Consider the following 24,127-nt stretch of genomic DNA (forward strand, 5'->3'; position numbering starts at 1 on the left):
CTCCTAAACGCTTTATAAAGATGTGCTCGTTTCCTCCTTGCAACGAACCTGTGAGGTAGGTACTGTAATGGGCCCTGTGCTACAGAGGGGGAAACTGAGGCCTAGAAAGGTTAGGTCACTTGACCCAGGTTACACAGCTGGTAATAGTCAAGCTGGGATTTATACTCAGCGATTTGGTTGTAACGTCTGTGCTATTAACCCCACCCTAGGCAACCTCTAGAGAGCTCTCTACCTCCCTGGAAAGCAGGAAGCCTCCCGGGCGGCAGAAGCCCAGTCTAGGGGGTGAGGAAGAGGAAGGAGAGCAGGTCGGGGGAGCGGGGGGGGGAAGGTGCGGGCCTGGGAGAGGGACCCGCCGCCCCACAGTTGACGGCCAGGCAGTCAGCTTTATCAAGCAGAGCCCATTCCCCAACCCCGGCCTCAGCTATGCACCCTGCCGACCTCTGAGCTGGGCCCACTCGTGTTTTAGTGAAGCAGCCTCCAGGGCTGGGAACGAGATTTATCGGGACCTCCCTCTACCCAGGTACCCAGGACATCCTCTCCCAGGTGGACACTGGGCTCACACGGGCTTCTTGCTTTTCCTCCCGTATCAGAGTGTTTCCCAAAACTCTCGGAAGAACTCTGGAGTTTTCCCAAGCTCGGATTTGTGGAAGGCCATAAAGGACACAGGTAAAGCCGGAGACCCTTTGAGCCGTGATGACTGGTTTGTGTGTGTGTGTGTGTGTGTGTGTGTGTGTGTGTGTGTGTGTGTGTGTGTGTGTTGCCCTCGCCCCCAGCATGCTGTAGAAAAGGCTGGTAGGTGCCGGGCATGGCGGGGAGAGAGCAGAGAACAGTGTTTGTGCCCTCCCCTGCTTTACACTGGGTCTGTGAGCCTCCTGCCTCCAGACGCAGACTCCACCCTCCCCCACCTGAGTTCTTGCCTGCCAGTTAATTCTCCTGATTGCCTTCTCTCCCCAGCACAGCTCTAATTGTGTAGAAATGACCCCGCATGGTTGGTCCCCTACCAGAAATCTAGCTTGCCTTGAAGATGCTTCCATCTCGGCCTCCGGGCCATCAGGGTTAAATACCCACAGGTGGGCTGATGCTCTCTTTACAGAGGGTCTGGGGCGAAGTGAAATCAAATGGCCTCTGTCTGCTTCAAGGAGGCAAGAGCTTTCAGTCCTGGGAGAATGATAATAACAGCACAGGGCGCAGATGCTTCATATTTCAGCAACAACGTCACCTCATTTGACTGTCTCAACAGCTCTGGAACTTGGGAAGGACAGGAATCGTTATCCTCACTGTACCCATGGGGGAAATGGCTCACAAAAAGGTGAAGTCAGGAAACTGCCACCTTCCTGAATACAATGTAAAATCAGGCTCCAGCAGGTCCCCTGCTGGAAGGGCAGCCTCCACAGGTCTCCCTCCCAGGGGCTCTCAGCCTGTTGAGCGGGTAGAAACCTGAGCTGCTGCCCGCACCCGGCTTCAGCCTCTATCCTCGCCTTACTTTTCACAGCCGAGGGCTGTGGTTCTCACACTTGAGCCCGAGTCAGGACCCCTGGGGGCTTGTGACAGTGCAGATAGGTGAGCCTCACCACCTGCCCAGTTTCTGCTTCAGGAGGACTGGGGTGGGGCTCAAGAACTTGTACTTCTGACAAGTTCCCTAGTGAAGCCAAAGCTTCTGGTCTGGGGAATCACACTCTGAGAACCACTGAATGGCCAGTGAAAGACGAAACCTTTAAAGGAGAACCTCGCTCATGACTAGAATAATAAAAGGGAGAAAGAGAATAGTTGGAATTCGGCTGAAAAGCTGGCAGGGGCCAGTCCGGTAACTGAAAGGGGCAACAGAGCTGATGTGATTTGAGGGGGCAGTTTGAGAACATGCTAGCTGCGGAGGCGTGCCCTATCTAAAGGCATTCAGATCCACATTTTATGAGCTCTGCAGGAGAAGCCGAATATGTCTGTGGCTGTATGGGGCCCACAGGCCACCGGGCTTGTCCCCTTGACGGATGGTTTGGTTTACAGTGTTCTGATGGCTCACCGGGGTGCACAGGCCCCCCTGATTTTCAGTCTGCCGTAGTTGGTTCTGTGGTCAGTGTCCCCCTGGAGCTCACAGCTAGACGTGCACGATCACAGGACTCGAAGAGGGCGAGGCAGCTCTCTCCCGTCCACCTGAGGCCACCACCTGAGCTCTCCGCTCTGAGGACAGGACCACCCCAACTCCCGACCTCCTCCCCGCTCACTGGCTCCCCCTGTGTCCCAGACTTCCTTGCAGGGATCCCCGTCACCAATGAGCGGCTGGATCTCATGAGACTCCGCTGTAGCGACAGCACAGGCAGGGTCAGCTTCCCCAGCCTGGTCTGCGTCCTGATGCGGCTTGAAGCCATGACAAGTGTCATCCCGGGGCCATCCTGGAGACCTTCACAAAGGACACAGGAGGGGACCAGGAATGCGCTCCAGCCCCGGGCCTGGGCTCGTCCCAAGGGACAGAGCCAACGTTAGCCTGTGTGATGGTGTAGTTGCCTGGAGTCCCCAACCTCCCTTCTGCACCCTTTTCTCCCCAGGACATTCCCCCACCCCAGATCGCTCGTTTCCTCATCACCCTACTAGCACGTCTCTCAGGAACCAGGTTAAATCGCTGCGGCCCCTCTCCAGATTGTGTTTATGGTTTAAACCTACTCTTTAGTCATGCAACGAAGGGTTTGATCCCTGCTGAAGGATTGCACACACAGCGAGTAGGTGGGAGCAGTAGATCCCCCCCACCGAGGCCTCAGAAATCCAGCTATGTAGGCCAGAGGTTGTGACACTTTTTAGCAGCACACCCCTTTGTTTTAAATGACATTTCACGTGAAACCCCAAGCCACAATACAGCTCTAAATGGAGCTGTTGTGGTTGAGGTCGAAGTGGGAACTGTCCTACGCTCACATCCTTGCACCGCCCCTGCCATGTGGCACTAACCCCACAGCTCTGAGGCAGGCGATTAACAAGGTGGAGAGAGCAGAACGCTGGGAGGGTAAAGGAGAAGCCAGAGGCGCAGTCTTGCTCCAGAGAATTCGCAGCTGGACAAGGGAGGTGCCCCGAGATACCTGCTAAAACAAGCCCCGCATCCCCACAGCCAGGTGTGGAGAGTACAAAGTGTAAGGAAGCTGCAGGGGGCAGGGCGTGTGGGGCAGAGCAGTCAGGGGGCTGTTCTGAGGGCTGAGCCTGAGCCACGGGTGTCGAGTTTGGCTGGAAAGAGAAATGGAGGGGAGGCCGAGCACACTCCAGGGCTTCGCACAGAATCACCACGTTGGCTTTCATCCCACGTGGGCCCAGGCCTGTCCTGATTCTTCTCCTCCTCTTTACCCTAGAAGCGTTCCAGAACCTCTCCAAGGACGGAAAAGGACTCTACCTGACAGAAATGGAGGTGAGGTACCTTCCCGTCCCAGAGACAGGGCACAACCCCAGGCCGCCTCCCCTCACCTGATTCCAGGCCTGAGGTTATTGAACAGTCTGTCAGAGGCCAGCCAAGCTGCCGGCCCCCCGCCTCCAATTACGGCCTTTATATATTGCTGGCTGCCAAGCCTGCTTTAGGATCCTGGCAGACAGATTTTATTTTTTCCAATCGCTTAATAAAGCAGAGGATTGTGTGGGAGTCATAAATCCAGGAGGGAACTAAGGAACACCTGTGGAGCTCACTGGTTTTTTTAATTTATTTATTTAATTTATTTATTTTTGGCTGCGTTGGGTCTTCGTTGCGGTGCGTCGGCTTCTCATTGCGGTGGCTTCTCTTGCTGCAGAGCACGGACTGTAGGCGTGCAGGCTCAGTAGTTGTGGCTTGCGGGTTCTAGAGCGCAGGCTCAGTAGTTGTGGTGCACGGGCTTAGTTGCTCCGCAGCATGTGGGATCTTCCTGGATCAGGGCTTGAACCCGTGTCCCCTGCATTGGCAGGTGGATTCCTAACCACTGTGCCACCAGGGAAGCCCCATGAGCTCACTGTACATTAAAATTACTCCCAGTGAGTTTTTGAAAGAGCCTCCTGACCCAGCCAGCTGGTTGACCTCAGCTGTCCCTCTCAGCGCCCGGCTATTCAGGGAGCAGCGGAAGATATGCTGTAATAGAGGGCCGAGACCTCCTGCTTGGGTTGGAATTAGCTGGAAAAGGTTGATGAGACTAGACTGAGATCTTTCAAGGGAAGAGGGTACCATTTGCCCTGCTCTGTGTTAAGCTGACTAGTTTAAAGTTGTGTTGTAACAAGGATGCTTATTTCTCACTGGATGAACCTGGTGATGTACAACTGAAGCCAGGAGGAGAGCAGACCCCAGAGCCCAGATAAGACGACATAGCTTTAGAATTCATTTCCTCCCAGGGGCACAATGCATCTTCCCCTCCAGGAACTGCACACGAGACTCTCTCTCTGGGGGCAGCCTCCCCAGGGATTACAGAGCCCTTCTCTGTGTGAGCCAAGGCTCAGCTGCTTGGCCCATGGGTTTCAAGGCCAATGCTGCAGATGTCATCCAAGTCACGTAGAACAGGGGGCATCCGTGAAAGAGTGTGGCCTGGAGGTTATGAGGGAGGGATTTAGAATTCTTTTTAAAATTTCTTTTTATTGAGATATAATTGATATTTAACACTGTGTTCATTTTAGGCGTACAACGTAATGCTCTGATGTATGTATGTATTGTGAAACGATTACCATGATAAGTGTGGTTATCACCTCACATAGTTACAATTTTTTTTCTTGTGATGAGAACTTTTACAATCTACTCTCTTAGCATCTTTCAAATCGACAACACAGTATAGTCCCCATGCTGTATGTTAACCGCCCCAAAACCTCTGTATCTTTTAACTGAAGGTTTGCACCTTTGGACCACCTTCACCCATTTTGACCAACCCCCTTACCTCCCACCAGTGGCAACCACTTTGTTCTCTGTATCTATGAATTCAGTTGTGGTTTTTTATTAGATTCCACATGTAAGTGAAATCGTACAGTATTTGTCTCTCTCTGACTTATTTCACTTAGCATAATACCCTCAGGGTTCATCCATGTTGTCACTAATGGCAGGATTTTCTTCTTTTTTATGGCTGAATAATATTCTGTTGTATGTATATATGTATACCACATTTTCTTTATCCATTCGTCTATTGACGGACATGTATCAGTAGGTTGTTTCTATGTCTTGGCTACTGTAAAGAATGCGGCAATGAACAGGAAGGTGTCTGTATCTTTCCAAGTTAGTGTTTTTATTTTCTTTGGATAAATACCCAGAAGTAGAATTGTTGGATCATATGATAGTTCTATTATTAATTTTTTTTCAATTAAGTGACCATTTATTGAATAACACCTATATGAGAGGCACTGTGCTGGGCTCCAGGGATACTGAAATTCGCGTGGTTTCTGCCCTCAGTTCCTCTCTGTCTAGTGGGAGAGATAGTTCTGTAATAGGAAACTACACTCTAATATACAAGATGCAACGAAAGAGGCTTGGGTGCTCTATGGACACTAAGGGGTGTTCGGATGAGTTCAGCTTTGGATATGGTGATGTGCTTGTGGGACACCCATATGGAGATCTCCCGTAGACAGCTGAACATACAGGTCTTTAGGGAAATCAAACTCGGTCATTGCCCTGGAGGGTCTTGCTATGGAGTGAAAGAGACAGAAATGTAAATACTGAATATAACAGATCAATTGCAATACTCTGTAGTGAAAGCTAACACAGAAGTTCGTGCAAAGATGATGGTACAGCTAAGTTGGCCTGGAAGTTGTGATGTCTCTCTAGGAGACAGCCTAGGAACTGAGTCTTGAATGATTAGGAGTTGCTGTCCGGTGTTGTGGGCTCTTGATGAGGTCATCGTTCACATGGAGTACTTTGGATGGACTGAGCGAGACTTCAAGGCAGAGGGACATCACCAGCTGGGCAGTCAGAGGACAGTGTGCAGGCAGCTGGTCATGGGAGGCCCTCCTCTGAGGGCAAGACCCACAGCTCACAGTCTTCCTTGACACAAGTAAAAGTTGGCATGCTGTGCCCACTCCAGTGGTGGGTGTGTCCGATGGTACTAGGAGTTGGTTCAGTGTCCTCTGGAGAGCAGATACCCAGAGCCTATTACAGATTTTTTATGGAAACTCCATACAGTTTGCCATAATGGCTGCACCAATTTACATTCCCACCAACAGTGCACAAAGGTTCCCTTTCTCCACCTCCTCACCAACACTTGTCTTTTTGATGATACTCATTCTACCGGGTGTGAGGTGATACTTCATTGTAGTTTTGATTTGCATTTCCCTGATGATTAGTGATGTTGAGCATCTTTTCATGTGCCTGTTGGCCATCTGTATGTCTTCTTTGGGAAAATGTCTATTCAGATCCTCTGCCCTTTTTTTTTTTTTTTTCCTCTGCCCATTTTTAAATCAGATTGAGATTTTTTTCTGTTGAGTCATATGAGTTCTTTATATATGTTGGATATTAACCCCTTATCAGATATCTTTATTTCCTTCAGTGTTTCATTCTTTTCCCAACCTTGCCCTTTGCCCTTACTGTCTGCCCAGCCCTGGGTTAGTTACCTCATTCTTGATCCTTCATGTCTTGGCCCCATTGGGTTTCCATATTATTTATTCGTGTAAACCACTTCCCCCATCATAACATTCAAAACACTGTTTTGTTGCTGTGGCTCACTCCTTCCTTTTTTTTTGTAGAGCCTTATTGAAATATAATTCACATAGCATACAGTTTACCCATTTAAGGTATACAGCTCAGTGGTCTTCAGCATAGTCACAGAGCTCGGCAACCATCACTACAATGTAAGTTTAGAACATTTTTCGTCACCACAAAAAGAAACTCCATGCTCATTAGCAGTCAAGTCCTATTTTTGCCTCATCCCTTTAGCCCTAGGTGACCCCTAATCTACTTCTGAATCTATAGATTTGCCTATTCTGGACATTTTATGTCATTGGAATCATGCAATATGTGGTCTGTTGTGACTGACTTCTTTCACTTAATATAATATTTTCAAGGTTCATCCAGGTGGTAGCATGTATTAGTACTTCATTCCTTTTTAGTGCCCAATAATATTTTCATCTTGCAGGTATACCATATTTTATTCATCCATTCATCAGTTGACGGGCACTTAGGTAGATTCTACTTTTTGACTATTGTAGATAATCCTGCTATGAATGTTTGTGTACAAGTTTTTGCATGGATGTATGTTTTCATTTCATTTGTATACTTAGAAATGGAATTGCTGGATCATGTGGTGACTTGATGTATAACATTTTGAGCAACTGCCAGACTGTTTTCCAAAGCAGCTACACCACTTTACATTCCTACCAGCAGTAAATGAGAGTTCCAATTTGTCCATATTATCGGCAACACTTTTTTTATTAAAGTATACTTGATTTACAATACTGTGTTAGTTTCAGGTGTACAGCATAGTGATTCAGTATTTTTGCAGATTATATTCCATTATAGGTTATTACAAGGTAATGGGTATAATTCCTTGTACTATACAGTGTATCCTTGTTGCTTATCTATTTTGTATATAGTAGTTTTTACCTGTTAATCCCATACCCCTAATTTGTCCCTCCCCACTTCCTGCTTCCCTTTGGTAACCACAAGTTTGTAACCACAGACTCTATGTCTGTGAGTCTGTTTCTGTTTTGCATATACATACATTTATATTATTTTTTAGATTTCACATATAAGCAATATTTAGTGTTTGTCTTTCTGTCTGACTTATTTCAGTAAGCATAATATTCTCTAGGTCCATCCACATGGCTTCAAATGGCAGAATTTCCTTCTTTTATATGGCTGAGTAATATTCCATTATATCTATACCACACCTTCTTAAGCCAGTCGTCTGTTGATGGGCACTTAGATTGCTTCCATGTCTCAGCTATTGTAAATAGTGCTGCTATGAACATTGTAGTGCATGAATATTTTTGAGTTAGAGTTTTCATTTTTTCCAGATATATACACAGGAGTGGAATTTCTAGAGCATATGATAGTTCTATCTTCAGTTTTTTGAGGAACCTCCATACTGTTCTCCACAGTGGCTGTACCAATTTACATTCCCACCAACAGTGTATAAGGGTTCCCTTTTCTCCACATCCTCTCCAACATTTGTTATTTGTAGACTTTTTCATGATAGCCATTATGACAGGTGTGAGGTGATACCTCATTGTGGTTTTGATTTGCATTTCTCTAATAATTAGCAATGTTGAGTGTCTTTTCATGTGCCTATTTGTCATCTGTATGTCTTGTTTAGAAAAATATCTATTGAAATCTTCTGCCTATTTTTTATATTGAGTTGTATGAGCTGTTTGTATATTTTGAATATTAACCGCTTGTCATTTGCATCATTTGCAAATATTTTTTCCATTCCATAGGTTATCTTTTCATTTTCTTTGCTGTGCAAAAGCATTTAGTTTTGCTTTTATTTCTTTTACCTTAGGAGACTGATCCAAGAAAATATTCCCTATGATTTATGTCAAAGAGTATTCTGGCTGTGTTCTCTTCTCAGAGTTTTATATGAGCGAATGTTCTAATCTCATTGTTTTACATGTGGCTGTCCAGTTTTCCCAGTGCTAGTTGTTGAAGAGCCTGTCTTTTCTCCATTGTATATTCTTGCCTCCTTTGTCATAGGTTAATTGACCATAGGTATGTGGTTTATTTCTGGGCTCTCTCTTCCGTTCCATTGATCTATGTGTCTGTTTTTGTGCCAATAACATGCTGTTTTGATTATTGTAGCTTTGTAGTACTATCTAAAGTCTGGAAGGCTTATACCTCCAGCTTTATTCTTTTTTCTCAGAATTGCTTTAGCAATTTGGGGTCTTTTATGGTTCCATATAAATTTTAGGATTATTTGTTCTACTTCTGTAAAAAATGTTCTGGGTAGTTTGATAGGGATTGCATTAAATCTGTAGATTGCTTTGGGTAGTGTGGTCATTTAAATAATATTAATTCTTCTAATACAAGAGCATGGGATATCTTTCCATTTCTTTAAATCATCTTCAATTTCCTTCATCTCGCCAACACTTTTCATTGTCTTTTTTATTATAGCCATCCTAGAGGGTATGACGTTATATCTCATTGTGGTTTTGATTTGCAGTTCCCTGATAGCTCATGATGTTGAGTACCTTTTTGTTGTTTATTGGCCATTTGTATATCTTCTTTGGAGAAATATCTGTTCAAATCCTTTGTCTGTTTTTAAAACTGGGTTATTTATCATTTTGTTGCTGAGTTGTAAGAGTTCTTTATATATATATTCTAGTTACCAGTCCCTTATCATCTATGTGATTTGCAAAAATTTTCTCCCATTCTGCAGATTGTCTTTTAAGTTTCTTGATGATACCATTTTCAGAGTTTTTAATTTTGATGAAGTCCAACTTATCTATTTTTTCTTTTGTCACTTACACTTTTGGTATTGTATCTAAGAAATCATTGTCTAACCCAAGATCATGAGTATTTACTCCTATGTTTTTCTCTAAGAGTTTTATAGTTTAGCTCTTACGTTTAGGTCTTTGATCCATTCTGAGGTAATTTTTGTCTATGTTGTGATGTAGGGGGTCCAACTTCATTCTTTTCCTGTATATCCAGTTGTCCCAGCACCATTTATTAAAGAGACTGTTATTTGCCCCATTTTATTGTTTTGGCACCCTTTCCAAAAACCAGTTTATCATAATGTAAGGATTTATTCCTGAACTTTAAATTCTATCGCATTATCTTAATGTCTATCCTTTTGACAGTACCACACTCTGTTGATTACTATAGTTTTGTAGTATGTTTTGAAATCAGGAAGTATGAGTCTTCCAACTTGGTTTTCTTTCTCAAGATTGTTTTGGTGACTGAGTTCCTTGCATTTACATATGAATTTTAGGGTCAGCTTGACAAACTCTGCAGAAAATAAAGGCAGCTGGGATTTTTATGGCAATCACATAAATCTGTAGATCAATTTGGGGAGTATTGCCATCTTCACAACATAACATTTTCTGATCCATGAACATGAGATGTCTCTCCATTATTTTTAGATCTCATTTAGTTTCTTTCAACAACATTTTGTGGTTTTCAGTGTAGAAGTCCTGCACTTCCTTTGTTAAATTTACTCCTAAGCATTTTATTCAATTTGATTCTATTATACATAATTTCACTCTTAGCTTATTCATTGCTAATGTATAGAAGTAAAATTGATTTTTGTATGTTCTGCCACCTTTCTGAACTTATTTCTTAGTCCTAATAGTTTTTTAGAGGATTCCTTAGGTTTTATATATATAAAAATCATGTCATATGCAAATGGAGATAGTTTTATTTTCTCCATTCCAATCTGGATGACTTTTATTTACTTTTCTTGTCTAACTGTCCTGGCTAGAACTTCTAGTACAATGCTGAGTAGAGGTGGAGAAAGCAGACATTCTTGTGTTCCTGATCTTGGGAGAGAACTCCCAAGTCTTTCACCAATAAGTATGATGTTAGCTGTGGGTTTTGTTTTTTGTTTGTTTGTTTTGGCTGCACCACACAGCATGTGGGATCTTAGTTCCCTGACCAGGGATGGAACCTGCACCTCCTGCAGTCGAAGTGCAGAGTCTTAACCACTGGACCGCCAGGGAAGTCCCATTCTGGGGTTTTTGTAGATACCATTTGTCAAGTTGAGGAAGTTCCCCTGTATTTGTAGTTTGCTAAATCAGCACACTTTTAATTACTGTCTTGATGTCTGTATTCCCTGCTACGCTGTAAGCCTAGGTATGTCTTATTTGTTGCTATCTCCTTAGCATGTGGAGAAACCACTCAGTAACGATTTCCAAAATGACTAAAAGAAATTGTCCTTTCAGGTTTGTGTCTTCCTTTGTTTTGTTCTCATCCCAACTTTTGTAAATGGGATGTAAACATTGTAAATATTGTCAATATTGTCTTAAACCCACATCTTCCTGCTATTTCAGCTATTTCTATTTTCTTGCCCATTGGGATTACTGGAGAGCAGATAGTTAACGTTATCTTGTTATAATCTCCAATACATCATGACCTATATTCTTTTATAAAGGCTATTGTCTAACCCATTGATCCTCTCACTCTTTTGAAATCTGCTTTCCTAAGTCTCAGGAACATTTCAACTCTGGCCAACATTCCCTTACTCTGCTATTACAAAGTCAGAGTTACTTTCTTCCAGGATTCCCATCACTCCCAGGTTCACTGTTGGCCAACACTCAATCCAGAGGCGGATTCCCTCACCTTGCTCATTTGGTCCTCCGTGCCAGGAAGCAGTCACGGGAACTAGTGAAGGCCTTGTCAGATGAGCTATGTGAGCTTCTCCCCAGAGACTTGGGGTTGCGGAAGCCCCTCTCCAGTCTACCCATTCTGGGCTGCTTCCTACAAACTGTGTACAGGAAGCTTTTACCTGCCCTTGGACTCACCAGGAAAGCTGGGGTGTACTCCCGTTGTGAGAACATTTCTGTTCCTCTCTCTCATCTTCATCCATCTGCTCTCCTCTGACTTAGTAAACTATGATATTAAAACCAACCAGACATCCGGAGCCTGTGCTCCACAACGGGAGAGGCCACAACAGTGAGAGGCCTGTGTACCCAAAAAGAAAGAAAAAAAAAAAACCGACCAGACAACTCCTCTTCCTCCCCTCTCATCATATCTGTTTCTTTTGAACAAAGCACACACTTCGGTTGTCACACTGGGGGCCATGTTTATGTTAAAATTGTTTAAAAAGTATTGAATTCTTACTTTAAAGAATGCTAATACTCTGTGCTTTGGTGTATGGTCCTTGGACACTTGAGGCTATGTTGATCTTAACTGATTTCAGAGTCTAGAGGTTTCGTACACTGCAAGTCACACCCTGCTGAGAGTTTGTCTAGCTGATGTCATCTACATTCACGTTGATCTACTGTCAATATGGCAGTAAAGTGCCTTATTCTAACAAAGTTAGCATTTAGAACAGTTCCCACTACGCATAAATAAAGTGTCTGGAGGAAGGGGCCACCTCCTCCTACTCTGCATGAGGGTGAAATGTGGGCAGCGGTGGCCCTGATCCTGCTGATCTACCAACAGCAGTTTTCACAAGAGTGGGTCTGCTTCTATCCTAAGAAATCCGTCTCTCCAGCCTTCAGACCAAAGAAATTCTTTCTGAGAGCTGAGAGTCTGATTTGCCTCTGGTGATAGGAAAACTCCCCACCTCCTTTGGCAAACATACACCTGGGGATTACCAGGCACCTTTCGCCCCTAGGGTGTGCAGCTTTCCAGAGCTAGCTTTTAAAGAGAAATGTATCCAGCTAGGACAATAACATGAAAACTCCAAGGACATGAACGAAGATGGAGAAAGAGTTGGAATCCAGGAAACAGGAGGTCCAGCACTATGTCCTTCACTCACTACGGAAGTCCAAAGGCCAGAGCTGCAGAGCTGAACGAGAGAGCCAGAAGCCCAGCAGGGAGCAGGAAGAGCAACCTATGGGAAAAACGGAACCAGTAGTTTTATCTAATCGCTTAATCATGGGAAAAATAGTGTTCCGAAGGATTTTGAACTTCTGCTGGAGGGTTGGAAGAATTATTAGGACAATGACATAGACCAAGCAGATTTTTTTTAAAATTAATTAATTTATTTATGGCTGTGTTGGGTCTTCATTTCTGTGCGAGGGCTTTCTCCAGTTGTGGCGAGTGGGGGCCACTCTTCATCGTGGTGCGCGGGCCTCTCACTATCGCGGCCTCTCTGGTTGTGGAGCACAGGCTCCAGCCTCGCAGGCTCAGTAGTTGTGGCTCACGGGCCCAGTTGCTCCGCGGCATGTGGGATCTTCCCAGACCAGGGCTCGAACCCGTTTCCCCTGCATTGGCAGGCAGATTCTCAACTACTGCACCACCAGGGAAGCCCCAAGCAGATTTTTTAAATGAGGTAATTGCTAACTCCTGGAAGAACAAAGACTTCTTAGAAGAAAGGAAATATGAACCTAGAGTTTTTCTTCACTCAGCAGAATAAAATAAAAATTGAGTATTGATTTAACAAAAAAATGTGACATAATATATTAGAGAATGGAGGGAGAGAAGATACAGGCATGAAAGTGGGGTTAGAAGCACCCAGCCCCATCTTCCATCATGAGGAGTCAGTAGCCATTTAAAATTGGTAAGTCAAGGGGTAACCATATAAACTATTATTGAGAAGTAAAGAGTTCGGAAGAAAGAGTTCGGAGAGAGGAATTTTGGATAGGAATGGGGCAGGGGACTGCTGTTTTTTCTTCATGCTTTGTATGAATGTCTTGAATTTTTTAATTATGTACCTTGGGCTGGACCGTTATGAAAAATAAATAAGCAAACTAGCAAATAATCTGAGAGACAAGAGTTTAAGACTCAAGAGAAGAGGAGGGAGACAGAGAAGAACAGTTGAGGTGGCTTCTTTACCAGGTAGGGAAAGATGTTTGATTATAGTTGTAGAAAAAAATGTCTATGCAGAGATATCACTTGAATCCAAGAGACAAGCCCTCGAGAAAAGCCACTATTCCGCAGGGGTCCACAGCCAGCAGACCAGAGCTCAGCTAGACCAGAGGACAGAGTTGTAGTTATTCTAGCTGCCCCTCTTCTCAGCCCTTCCATCCTGTCCAGGGGGTCAGAGGAACTGACTTCCCCTCCACTTTGCTGCAGGCACTCAGGTGCTAAATGGACTATGGTTTGTGCTCAGACAGGGCAGAGTAGGTGGGTAGGGTGCCTCTGGGGACTTTTGAAGAATAAAGTAGGGACATTGCCATCCATTGGAGCCATGGGTGTGATGGAGCTGGTCCAGCCTTGCCAGTAGGTGGTACAGGTGCTCCCTCTGTTGTCTGGTGGACCTGAACAGCATCTGTGGGAATGGGGCCTGGCCTCCGTGGTCACTCGAAGGAAAAGCTTCTTTACTCACCTCGGACCTTTTGCATTTGAGCATCTGTGTCTTTTTCTGAGACAAATTCCCAGTGATCACTCAAGAATCTGGCCCTTGTTCCATTGGGCTGTGCTGCCCCCAAAGGTGTGATACAGCAAAGCCTGCACTGCTTGCAGCACAGTCAAAGCCGCCTTCGAGGATCCTGGGCCAGGTCCTCAGCTGGGTGAAGCTCTGGTTAGCGCACAATCATGGAACAGGTCATCTGAATACTTCAGAACCCCAGCCTGGAATCCCAGGAGAACGAAGCAGAAGAGGATCCCTCGTGGGAGAGCAGGGGAGAAGCTACATCTCGGTTCCCCTCCCATCAACCCAATCATTTCTCAGTCTGCCCACCCACAGGGTGCTGTGCGTGACATCGGAACGGACCGTTGGGTGTTTGCAGAATTACTCATACTCTCCGATATCTGAATCCTGTTTCACAGCCAGGTGGCAAAATAAGGGTCTTCAACTCCGTGACAAGTAGGATCTTAGTTCTGGATGAAAAATACCTTTGGGGGAGGGGGAATCCAGCCAGCAAGGTGGACGCCTCCCTCACTCCTATAATCCATAAAATGGTCATCAGATAGCTCTAAAAGGTCGTGCCCCACCAGAGTATAGAAGAGCTTCCAGAGAGTGACCAGGCCAGACCCCACTTAGGAGGACTGACATTTGAGAACTCATTCCTAGAAGCATCTGTCCAGTGAGGGAATCCTCGCAGATGCGTGTGTCAAGAGAATAGGGCAAGAAACTGCCAGGGTGTGACCTTTCTGAGAAGAAACCATCAGAAGGTTGATGGCCTGGGCAGGGGTGCGCCATCATGCAAACGCCCATACTCAGGTACTAAGTGAGTGTTTGGAGGTGGATGCGTCCCGGTACGAGGAACAAACACACAGCCAACTAACCTGCCTCTCACAGGAACTGCTGCGACGTGTTTGCAATCATTTCGGTAGCAGAGCAGGGCCAGACACACAGCATAGCTTGGGCCACGTCATTGGGCCTCCTGGCCCTGTGCTTGGCTGACCAGGATAGATGGCCATGGTTATCAGCATGGACTTCAGAGGTAGACAGAGCTAATGCCTGGAGACCCCAAGTCCTGGGCTATCAGACTGCCCTCTTAGGTAAGATTTTCTGCATGTGAAACACTGGTCCCGACTGGTCAACACAGACTCTGCTTTAAAACAATGGACAGCTCAGAGAGCAGCTCTACGTGCAAACCCAGTGGTTTGGGGTGACGTCAGTCTTGCTTCTCCCTAGAACAGAAATAGGTTCCTTGGTTCTTGCCACCTCCAGGCCCAATGGGGACAGAGGCAGGATTACAGTGAACAGTGCAGCACATGGCATGCCTGTGCTTTCCCTCTTCCCTCCCCCATCCCCTGTGCTCCATCAAGGGCCCTGACCCACTAGGACAGAATCCAGGAGGACCTCAGATATAGCCAACTCAGTTCAACGAGGGGTTTTCCAACCTCAAAAAATGTTCCACTCACCTATGTTTTAAATTAAGAATGGAGATAATATAACTTACCCAAATCTAAACATTTAAAACTTTCAGTTTCATATAATAGCCAGTTAGGAGGAGGGGCTGGGAATAGGGAAAGGGCAGGGAGTGTGGAATAGAAGAAAAGGTTAAGCGGAAGGGAGGAACGGAGAGTATATCAGGCAGCATCAGGCGAGAAAACAGGAACCACTCAAGGTATATCAAAAAGGACGTATTTAACACAGGGAGTGAGTTGCTCACAAAATTGTTGGGTTTGCTGGAGGAGCGCAGGCCAGACACAATCACCACCAACTCCCAGGTTCACCACTAGCTTTCAGAGAACGAAGAAGCTGCTGCCGCCGCCGCCACCCTCACCAGATACGACAGGGAACAGCCAGAAATGGTCACAGCTGCCTGCAGGCCTAAGCAGGTGACTTGCAGGACAAAACCTCACATCTGCCCACCCTGCCAGAGGCAGAATAATAAGGCTCTGCCTGTCTGCTGCCTTTCAGGTCATAAGTGCATCTCACCGGTGGGACTTAAAATATATCTGGGACTCTTCTAGAGGCTTCCAGCCCCTGCCAAATGGAAGAGGGTATAGAAAGGGGGTATAAAGAGTGTCAGGTGCCAACAGACAATAGTCAGCACAGGGGAAAGAGAAAAATGGGGGGAGAGGGAACGACAAGCAGATGGAGATGGAGAGCTGGCGGGGAGGATGATTCAGACAGACAGGGGCAAACAAATGAGGCGTGGCAGGGAGCAATACAGACGAATAAGACAGGAGAGACTGAGGACAAGACAGAAATCAGGAGATTATGTAACAACCTAAATGGGAAAAGAATTTGAAAAAGAATAGGTACATATATGGGCTTCCCTGGTGGCGCAGTGGTTAAGAATCCGCCTGCCAACACAGGGAACAGGGGTTCGATCCCTGGTCCGGGAAGATCCCACATGCCACAGAGCAACAACTACTGAGCCTGCGAGCCACAACTACTGAGCCCACGTGCCACAACTACTGAAGCCCGTGTGCCTGGAGCCCATGCTTGGCAACAAGAGAAGCCACTGCAATGAGAAGCCCGCGCACCGCAACAAAGAGTAGCCCCCGCTTGCCACAATTAGAGAAGGCCCATGTGCAGCAACAAAGACCCAATGCAGCCCAAAATAAATAAATAAATTTATTTAAAAAAAAAAGAATTGATACATGCATATGTATAACTGAATCACTTTGCTGTACACCTGAAACTAACACAACATGTTAATCAACTATACTCCAACCTAAAATAAAAAGTTAAAAAAAAAAAAAAACAGGGCTTCCCTAGTGGCGCAGTGGTTGAGAGTCCGCCTGCCGGTGCAGGGGACGTGGGTTCGTGCCCCGGTCCGGGAAGATCCCACATGCCGCGGAGTGGCTGGGCCCGCGAGCCATGGCCGCTGAGCCTGTGCTCCGCAACGGGAGAGACCACAGCAGTGAGAGGCCCGCGTACTGCAAAAAAAAAAAAAAAAAAAGCAGAAAGAGGAAGACTGGGGTCTATGGACGTTGATCGGGGTGGTGGCCATAGTCCCAATCATCTGAAATCTGTTGCCAGTGGAAATGCTGACTTGCCCGACACCAATCAGAGTGGTAGCTCTCACACTTCATTGTGCATAAATATTAGGAATAGCTTTTCTAAAAGACTTCAGAAATTCCGATCCGGAAAGTCTGGTGCTAGACCTGGGAATCTGCTTTTTTCTTTTAAAGCTCTCAAGTGATGGCTGTGGCCCTCAGGTGACTTTTCAGGACTCACTGCTTTTGCAGCTCCGCTGAATGGTGGAAACGCTCTGGGCTGCAGCAACCAGGAAGGCTATGAAATGCCCCATGAATTCAAGCTTCAGGTCTGCTCTGGTCAGAGGCCGCCCACCACCCCTCCCCCACCCCCTCAGCCCCACGCCTGCTGCCCTGGATGGCTGAGATCCCTCCCTGCCACCTCCCAGCTCACTGCTCCCCTCCTTCCAGCTCCCAGAGAGCTGATGTCCTAGTTGATTTTTACCTCTAAACAAGCTAATTAAGCAGTAATCCTGGAAGAATCCATCACTCTGACAACGTTGTTGATTAACCATCCCCCAGCCAAGCCAGAAGTGCTTAATATCCCAACGGAGTGGTCAGCAATGAGTAGAGCTGCGGCACTGGGCTGCAGCAGAGCGGGTGATGCCTGAGTATCAGCAGTTAGATGCAGAAAGGGCAGGCGGGCCAACTCTGCAGCCAGGTGGAGGACAGTGGCGAGGAAGGTGGATGGGCTTGAGGCTGCACAGGCTGCGGCGTCCCTAGCCAGATTCTAGACCATTCTTTCTGAGACCCCCGATGCCCCCAGAGGGTTTCTAAGGTTATGAACAACTCTGGACCATGGGAGAAGGACCGTGTGAAAGGGGCTCCACACCGAGACATAATTCTCCAACTTCATAGCTGTGGCAACTGTTTAACTGCCGAATAAGAATAGACACAGGCAAAAACAATAGAATGACTGCATTCGGGGATCAATTTCAAGTCCAGACTGATACATCTTTCTTTTTTTCCGCACTTAGACTCTTGTGTTAAACACCCCTCTGTTCCCTTAAAAGATTTACTTTCTTCAGTGCTCAGAAAACAGTCTCTTGGACCGAGCAGGACGTGGCAAAACACTGCCCCCTGATGGTCACAGTTGATGCAGCTTCAAAGCATCCGCCTTCCAAAGGTTCCTTCCCACTCAAGTACCCAGTGTGGGCTCAGCAAGGAGCCTCCGGCCAGCCTGGCTGGAGCTTGCCATCTGAGCTGCCATCTCTGCAGCATTGCCCCATCCTCTGTCTGACTTTGAATTCTCATCTCATGTCTTCCCTTTTTTGGCATAAAGAATGGATGACATTGGTAAATACTCTTTTGTGTTTTGTTTTGTTATATTAGAAGATAACGATTTATTGTTTGAACAAGGGAGTGATATGATGAAAGTAGAGTTTATGGTAGATTAATCTAGTAAAATGTGTGGGAAAGATAAGAAGCAAGAGAGTTGATTCAAGGAAGCTAGATAGGAGAACGTGGCAGTTAATATATAAGGGCTTGATTTAGGAGAGAAGACATAAAAATTAAGCATGTAGTCATGAATCGAATAGACCCGTATCCACGGTGCGCTGTTTCCGTCACTAAATCAGGTTTCACTTATTTGACTCTATTAGCTATGTCAGTACTTACCAGAAGACTCTATGTTATCATTTAGAAACTGCATCTCTCTCTCCCCACCCCCCCACCCCCCAGCTTCCAGGTAGAATTTGATCTTACTCATGTAAAGCTCGCTCAAATAGGAGTAGTCCTTGCATGGAGAAGAATTCTGAGTTGGTAAATACTCTTGACCAAGGGAAGGAAACTGACCCCCAGCTGTGCCCTTCTGATGGGATCACTGACATGCCATGTCATCTTATGTCTTGAAGAGTTTCCAATTCTGTTCAGGCACAAAGAAAAGAAAAATAGTTGAGAGTAAGTGCCCAATAGTGTTAAGAGAATGAATGGCCGAGCATGTGTAGTGTAGAGACAGGGAGCACGGTGGAGTGGACAGAGCACTGGGCAAGGCCTCTGGGGTCTCAGGTTCAAGTCCTGGTTCTGCCTCCATCCAGCTATGTGTGCTTTGGGAATGGCCTTCTCTTTCTCGGCTTCCCTTAAAATGAAGGGGCTGAAGTTGGAGATCTCTAAGTTCCCTTCCACGGCACACACTTGGGGAGCCAGAGCCTAAGGATTCTAAGCCACGGTCATCATGAAGAGACAGCAATTAGGCAGGAAGAAAGAGCCCCTAACAATGCAGCAGCAAGAGCTCTTACTGGGACCCGCTCTCTAGAGAAATAAACGGAGCTCTTTTCCCTCAGCCTGGGAGGGGCTACTCCTTTTATGATTTTTCAGCGATGGAAATTTCAAAAGCCCCTTCGCTGTATATTACAGCATAAGGAGTATGGTCCATAATATTGTAATAACTTTGTGTAGGGACAGATGGTTGCTAGACTTACCGTGGTGATCACTGCATAATGTATGCAAATGTCAAATCATTTTGTAGTTTACCTGAAAATTAACATAGTATTGGACATCAACCATATTTCAATTAAAACATTTTTTTTAAAACCTTATGCATGGAATGAAAAAACAGTGCCCCTTCTCTCACCCAGAGTTGGTCATTAGCTTTGACACTGCCCTGGAAGGGTGGAATCCAGGCCACAGTGCAGCCACGGATGGTGGTGAGACAGTGACACCTCGTGGCTATCTCCACTAATCACAGCCCAGCCCTGCTTCTCGGCACTTGCGAAAGCCCCGTCCTTCCTGGGGCAGCATTAACCCTCAGTGAGTGGGAGTGATGCAGGGCCCTGCGTTGTAATCTCAGTCTTGCCACTGCCTCTCTGTCTGACCGTCCTCAGTTTCTTCAAAAGGGAGTTTGCTCCTTAAGTCTTTCCCTTCCAACTGCCTTGTTCTCTGGACTTCCATGACTTACGGTGTGTAGTCAGGGATCCTAGGTCCATGCAGTGTGCAGGATGTCCCTACTGGGAAGGCATGGCCTCGAGTTCACCACTACGACCCTGGGGTCCCACCCACCCCGTGATCAGGCACGGTCCTGCCACCCACCCACCTCCTTGAGACAGCCAGACCATTGACCACAGATGTTCCATCCAAGGCGTACCTCCGTCCCGGCTGCCAGTTGCTGAGGTGGGAAAAGGTAACAGGACCAGCCAGAAGGAAACCTCATTGAGCCAGCTTTCTATTGGGTGTGGGGAGGACTTCACCTGCTCTTGTCCACTTTGGGTACCAGAATCTTGCCCTATTGGTGGGACCCATAGGGTTCATGTATCCCCAAAGAACAATGTAGATGGGTTCTTTTTGATACACTTTCCTCCCTGTACTGATACCCACACAAGCTGCAAAGAACGAGGGTTGTGTGCTGAAGATTCTGAACCTCCCGCCAGGCACTCATGATGTTTTGGCATGGCTGAAGACACAGAGGCTGAGTTTTGGGGTCTTTCCTGAGTATCACATTATTCTTACCCTAGAAGAACTGGGCTTCCTGCCTCTTGAGCCATGTGCCTTATCACTAGTTTCCGGTCTGTATTTACTCGTCTTTCTCCAAGAGTAATCTCTGAGTGCTGCATGGTGTCCGCAGAAGACCGTGATGCTTTCCAATGTGGCTGTGTTCATGTCACCATCACTCCCTATGGCTTCCCTAGACTGTCCCCAAGAAGTGTACAGTGGTAACACCCAGGAACCCCTTGAAGAGGGAAGTCATTCATTCAGGTTGGGGATGCAATTTCTAGAGTTGCCACAGCTTCTGGTGGTATGTGGCAAATTTTCCCTGGTTATTAAAGAGAGCATGTAAAAATACTTTTTTGGAGATGGAGAGCACATGAACTATCATTTTAAAACACCTACTCTATATTAATCAGGGTCCAGTCAGGAGACAAGAACCATACCAGCTGTTGGAATAGGGAGAATTTAATACAAAGAATGATTAACTAGTGAAGGGTAGTTAACTACTGAAAGGGGCAATAGAGGACTCTAAGGAAGACAGGAATAGGAAATGCTGGAAGGAGCTGCTACCTCCAAGGATAAGGGATTCCCCAATGATGGAAGGAAGAACTTGGATGAGATTCAGACCACTTGGGAGAGAGTGTGGCTGCAGTCCACTGGATGGTGGAGAAGTTCGCTGCGGCTCCAGCCAGGAGCTAAAGCACAAGAGGTACCCCTGCTGGGAGCCAGAAAAACTCCCTGAGAGAGCCCCACTGGGTGAGAGAGCCTAGATGCCGCTGGCAGTCACATTGCAGGAAGAAAAAAGGCACACTGGAGCCAGGAAGGGGAGCTCTTCCTCTGTGCGCCTTGCAGTGTCCCCCTAGCACCCTCTACTGTCTCTCTGGTAAAGGACAAGTGTTGACAAGGTCCAACTGCAGTATTACAAAGCAGGGCAAGGATGGGTGAATTTGGAGTTGAAAGCAACAAATTGATCGCAGAACACCTACTCCATGGCAGGCCCTGTGCTTGCATTTCCATCAAGAATCTAGTATAATCTCAAGCATAATTCCTTGAAATAGATAATAGAATTCCCATTTTAATGTTAAGAGGGTACCGAAAGCTAGAAGTAACCTGAGAAGGACATGCAGCTAACATACGTGGCTGGGCTGATCTTTAGTTGTGACATGCGGGATCTTTAGTTGCGGCATGCGGGATCTTTAGTTGTGGCATGTGGGATCTTTAATTGCGACATGCGGGATCTTTAGTTGCGACATGCGGGATCTTTAGTTGCGGCATGCAGGATCTTTAGTTGCAGCATGTGGGATCTATTTCCCTGACCAGGGATTGAACGGGGGCCCCTGCATTGGAAGCACGGAGTCTTAACCACTGGACCACAGGGAAGTCCCCCAAATTACTGCCTCTTAATGTGGTTGTGAGATTGTTAAGTAAGTTATAAAAGGGCCTAGCCCAGGGTTTGGCAGGCATCAGGGTCCCTGGCAGCTGAATGAGCGGAGGTATCACCCCGTAAGCTCAGTGTAGACCCAGGAGGACCCTGACGGGAAGAAGAGCAGTGCTCCTCTTGGCCACATCGTCCCCCTCAGGGAGCCCTCTGGGGGCATAGGGACAGGTGTAAGAATTAAGGACCAAGACTGAGCCAAGTGTTAATAAATCAGAAGACAGGACAGCAAATATGGCCCAGGGCTGGATATGATAACAGGCCCAGGTCTAGGATTTGTAAGATCAGTCCCTCCCTCTCTCCCTCTCTCCACATAAACCTCATAGCGAACAGAAGGAATCAGAAGAGACTGGTTATTTGGAAAAGGCATAAATCTGGCGGGCCATTCCCCTGCTCTGAAGCCCATACTTGCTCGCCAGTACCCTCACCTGGCACACAGGCCTTCCCTCCACTTCCTCTGCTCTACGGCCACTCTGGGTACCATTCAGTGGAATAGAAAAGAGAACAGGTGGGTGTCCAGAGACCCAAATTTTAGACCCAACTGTGTGGTAGCTGTGTGACCTTGGGAGCACCTCTCCTCCTCTCTGTGCCTCAGTTTCCCCAGACTGGATTCTTTCCTTCCTCCTTTCACTGAATACACTACTGAGTGCCCACTATGAGCATGACAATCTCTAAGGTCCTTCCTGTTGTGATATTATGTCTTATTCAGTGTAGTTCAAATGCACTGGGAGAGATAAAACACACACAAAGTGTAAAAATGAAAATGAAGAAGTCTCCTTAATCATGCTTCCCAGAGATGTGCATTTCCTTCCAGGCTCTGCCTTTTGAATCCCCATTTCTGTGCCCACCTTTGTGGAAATGGAACACCTGTTTGCAAAGTGCTTAGATAACTTCAAAGATTGCAGGGCTGTGACTTTGCCCTCAGTCTCTGATCCAGGATAAAAGTGGTTGCCTCCTGACCAAAGAGCTTGATTCCCTTTGAGTCCCCCTCCATGGTCACACCTGTCCTCCCTGTCAATCTCCCTCCCCTATGAGACGATCTAGAGCTTCTCTGGGGGGAAGCACGTGATGCTCAAACAAGCATGAGATCGGCTCTAAACAGGGTTCCAATTCTAGCTGCAACGTTTACTTGCTGTGTGACCTTGGGGAGTTACTTAACATCTCTGAACCTTGTCGTCCTCTATCTGTTTGGTGGAGGAAGTAAATTCCTACCTGAACGGGTGTTGTAAGATTAAGCAGAATGACACAGGTAATGTTTCTGGTCACATAAATAGCAGCACCACTTTATTTAATATGAGCTATTAGGTATCTCGTCCTCACGTGAGACAATCCATGTAACGCATTAGGACAGTCAGTGCCTTGGTAAGAACTCCACAAGCTATTTCTCTCACCCTCTTCAGTCAGTTTCATTTTCCTCCCTGTGACTGCCAGGTGGCAGCATGGGGCCATGGAACAGAGCCCTCTCATGATGTGAGTGCTGTCAGGGACCCTTTAGTGACAATAACCACAGACTGTTTATTGAGCTCTTACCATGCTGGGTGCATGAGGGCGCCTAATAAACACCTTCCTTTAACCCTTGTAAGTTCATATGGGGGGAGGTTCAGTCAACTGCCTCGTGCAGGGGAGGAATGACGGGCTCAGGCAGGAGGATCCATAATGGAGCAGAGACTATGATCAAAAGCTCCCCTGCACGCAGCCCGGGCACCTGCCCGCTGCACTTGGCGGCCTGGTGGGTTGCAGGAGCCTCACCAGGTGGTTGAGGACAGTGGGGCCCGAGGAGGGGAGAAGGGACCGGAAGCCAGGGCCCTGACCCCAAGTAGGTACGCTTTCCTGCAGGGCCCAGTCTCCAGGGAGGATCCCCTCGGCCAAGGCTCTCTGGGGGGTGCTGGGAACCCCAGGAAAGCAAGCACATGATGTCCTCCTGTCTGATCCTGCTCATCCAACAGGACCTCTTCCGGTCCCCAAGGAATCTTCACCTCCAGGAGCCACGGTGATTTGTGGGAAACTTCCTCCAAATCCCCAGCTAATCCTCCTTGGGCTGAACCCTTCAGTGATCGCATTTGCGGCTGGTGGCGTCTAATCCCTCCGGCCCCAAGTATTCCTGGGAATGCACGTGTGCAGACCTGTGGCATGCTGGGGCCTGGTGCCCAGTGGGTCTGAGCTGGGCACACCGGGGACCTCCAGCTCGTCCCTCAGAGTCAACCTCCTTTTCTCCCTCCTGCGAGTCTCACTGGCAGCAGGTCGGGGAGAAGCGTGGGTCTGTGCCTGGCGGTGCCTGGACAGGGCAGCTGGTCGACAGCCGAGAAGCTGGGACCTCCACCCTCTACACCGCATGACTCCCAGAGGGATGCTCTTGTTTGAAGTCAGGGCCTCAGTTTCTTCCTCTC

General features: G+C 47.0%; 1 protein-coding gene across 1 annotated transcript in view; it reads left to right on the plus strand.

Moving 5' to 3' along the window:
- CAPN13 (calpain 13) overlaps positions 1-23,820 on the plus strand; it is a 76,329-nt gene extending 52,509 nt beyond the window's left edge. Inside the window, 5 exon segments of the mRNA XM_060309235.1 lie at positions 591-666; positions 2,240-2,368; positions 3,327-3,382; positions 23,481-23,556; positions 23,687-23,820. Coding sequence (XP_060165218.1) covers positions 591-666; positions 2,240-2,368; positions 3,327-3,382; positions 23,481-23,556; positions 23,687-23,820 — 471 coding nt within the window.
- The last annotated feature ends 307 nt before the right edge of the window (positions 23,821-24,127 follow it).

The sequence above is a fragment of the Globicephala melas genome, chromosome 12, assembly GCF_963455315.2.
Source record: "Globicephala melas chromosome 12, mGloMel1.2, whole genome shotgun sequence".
Lineage (NCBI taxonomy): Eukaryota > Metazoa > Chordata > Mammalia > Artiodactyla > Delphinidae > Globicephala > Globicephala melas.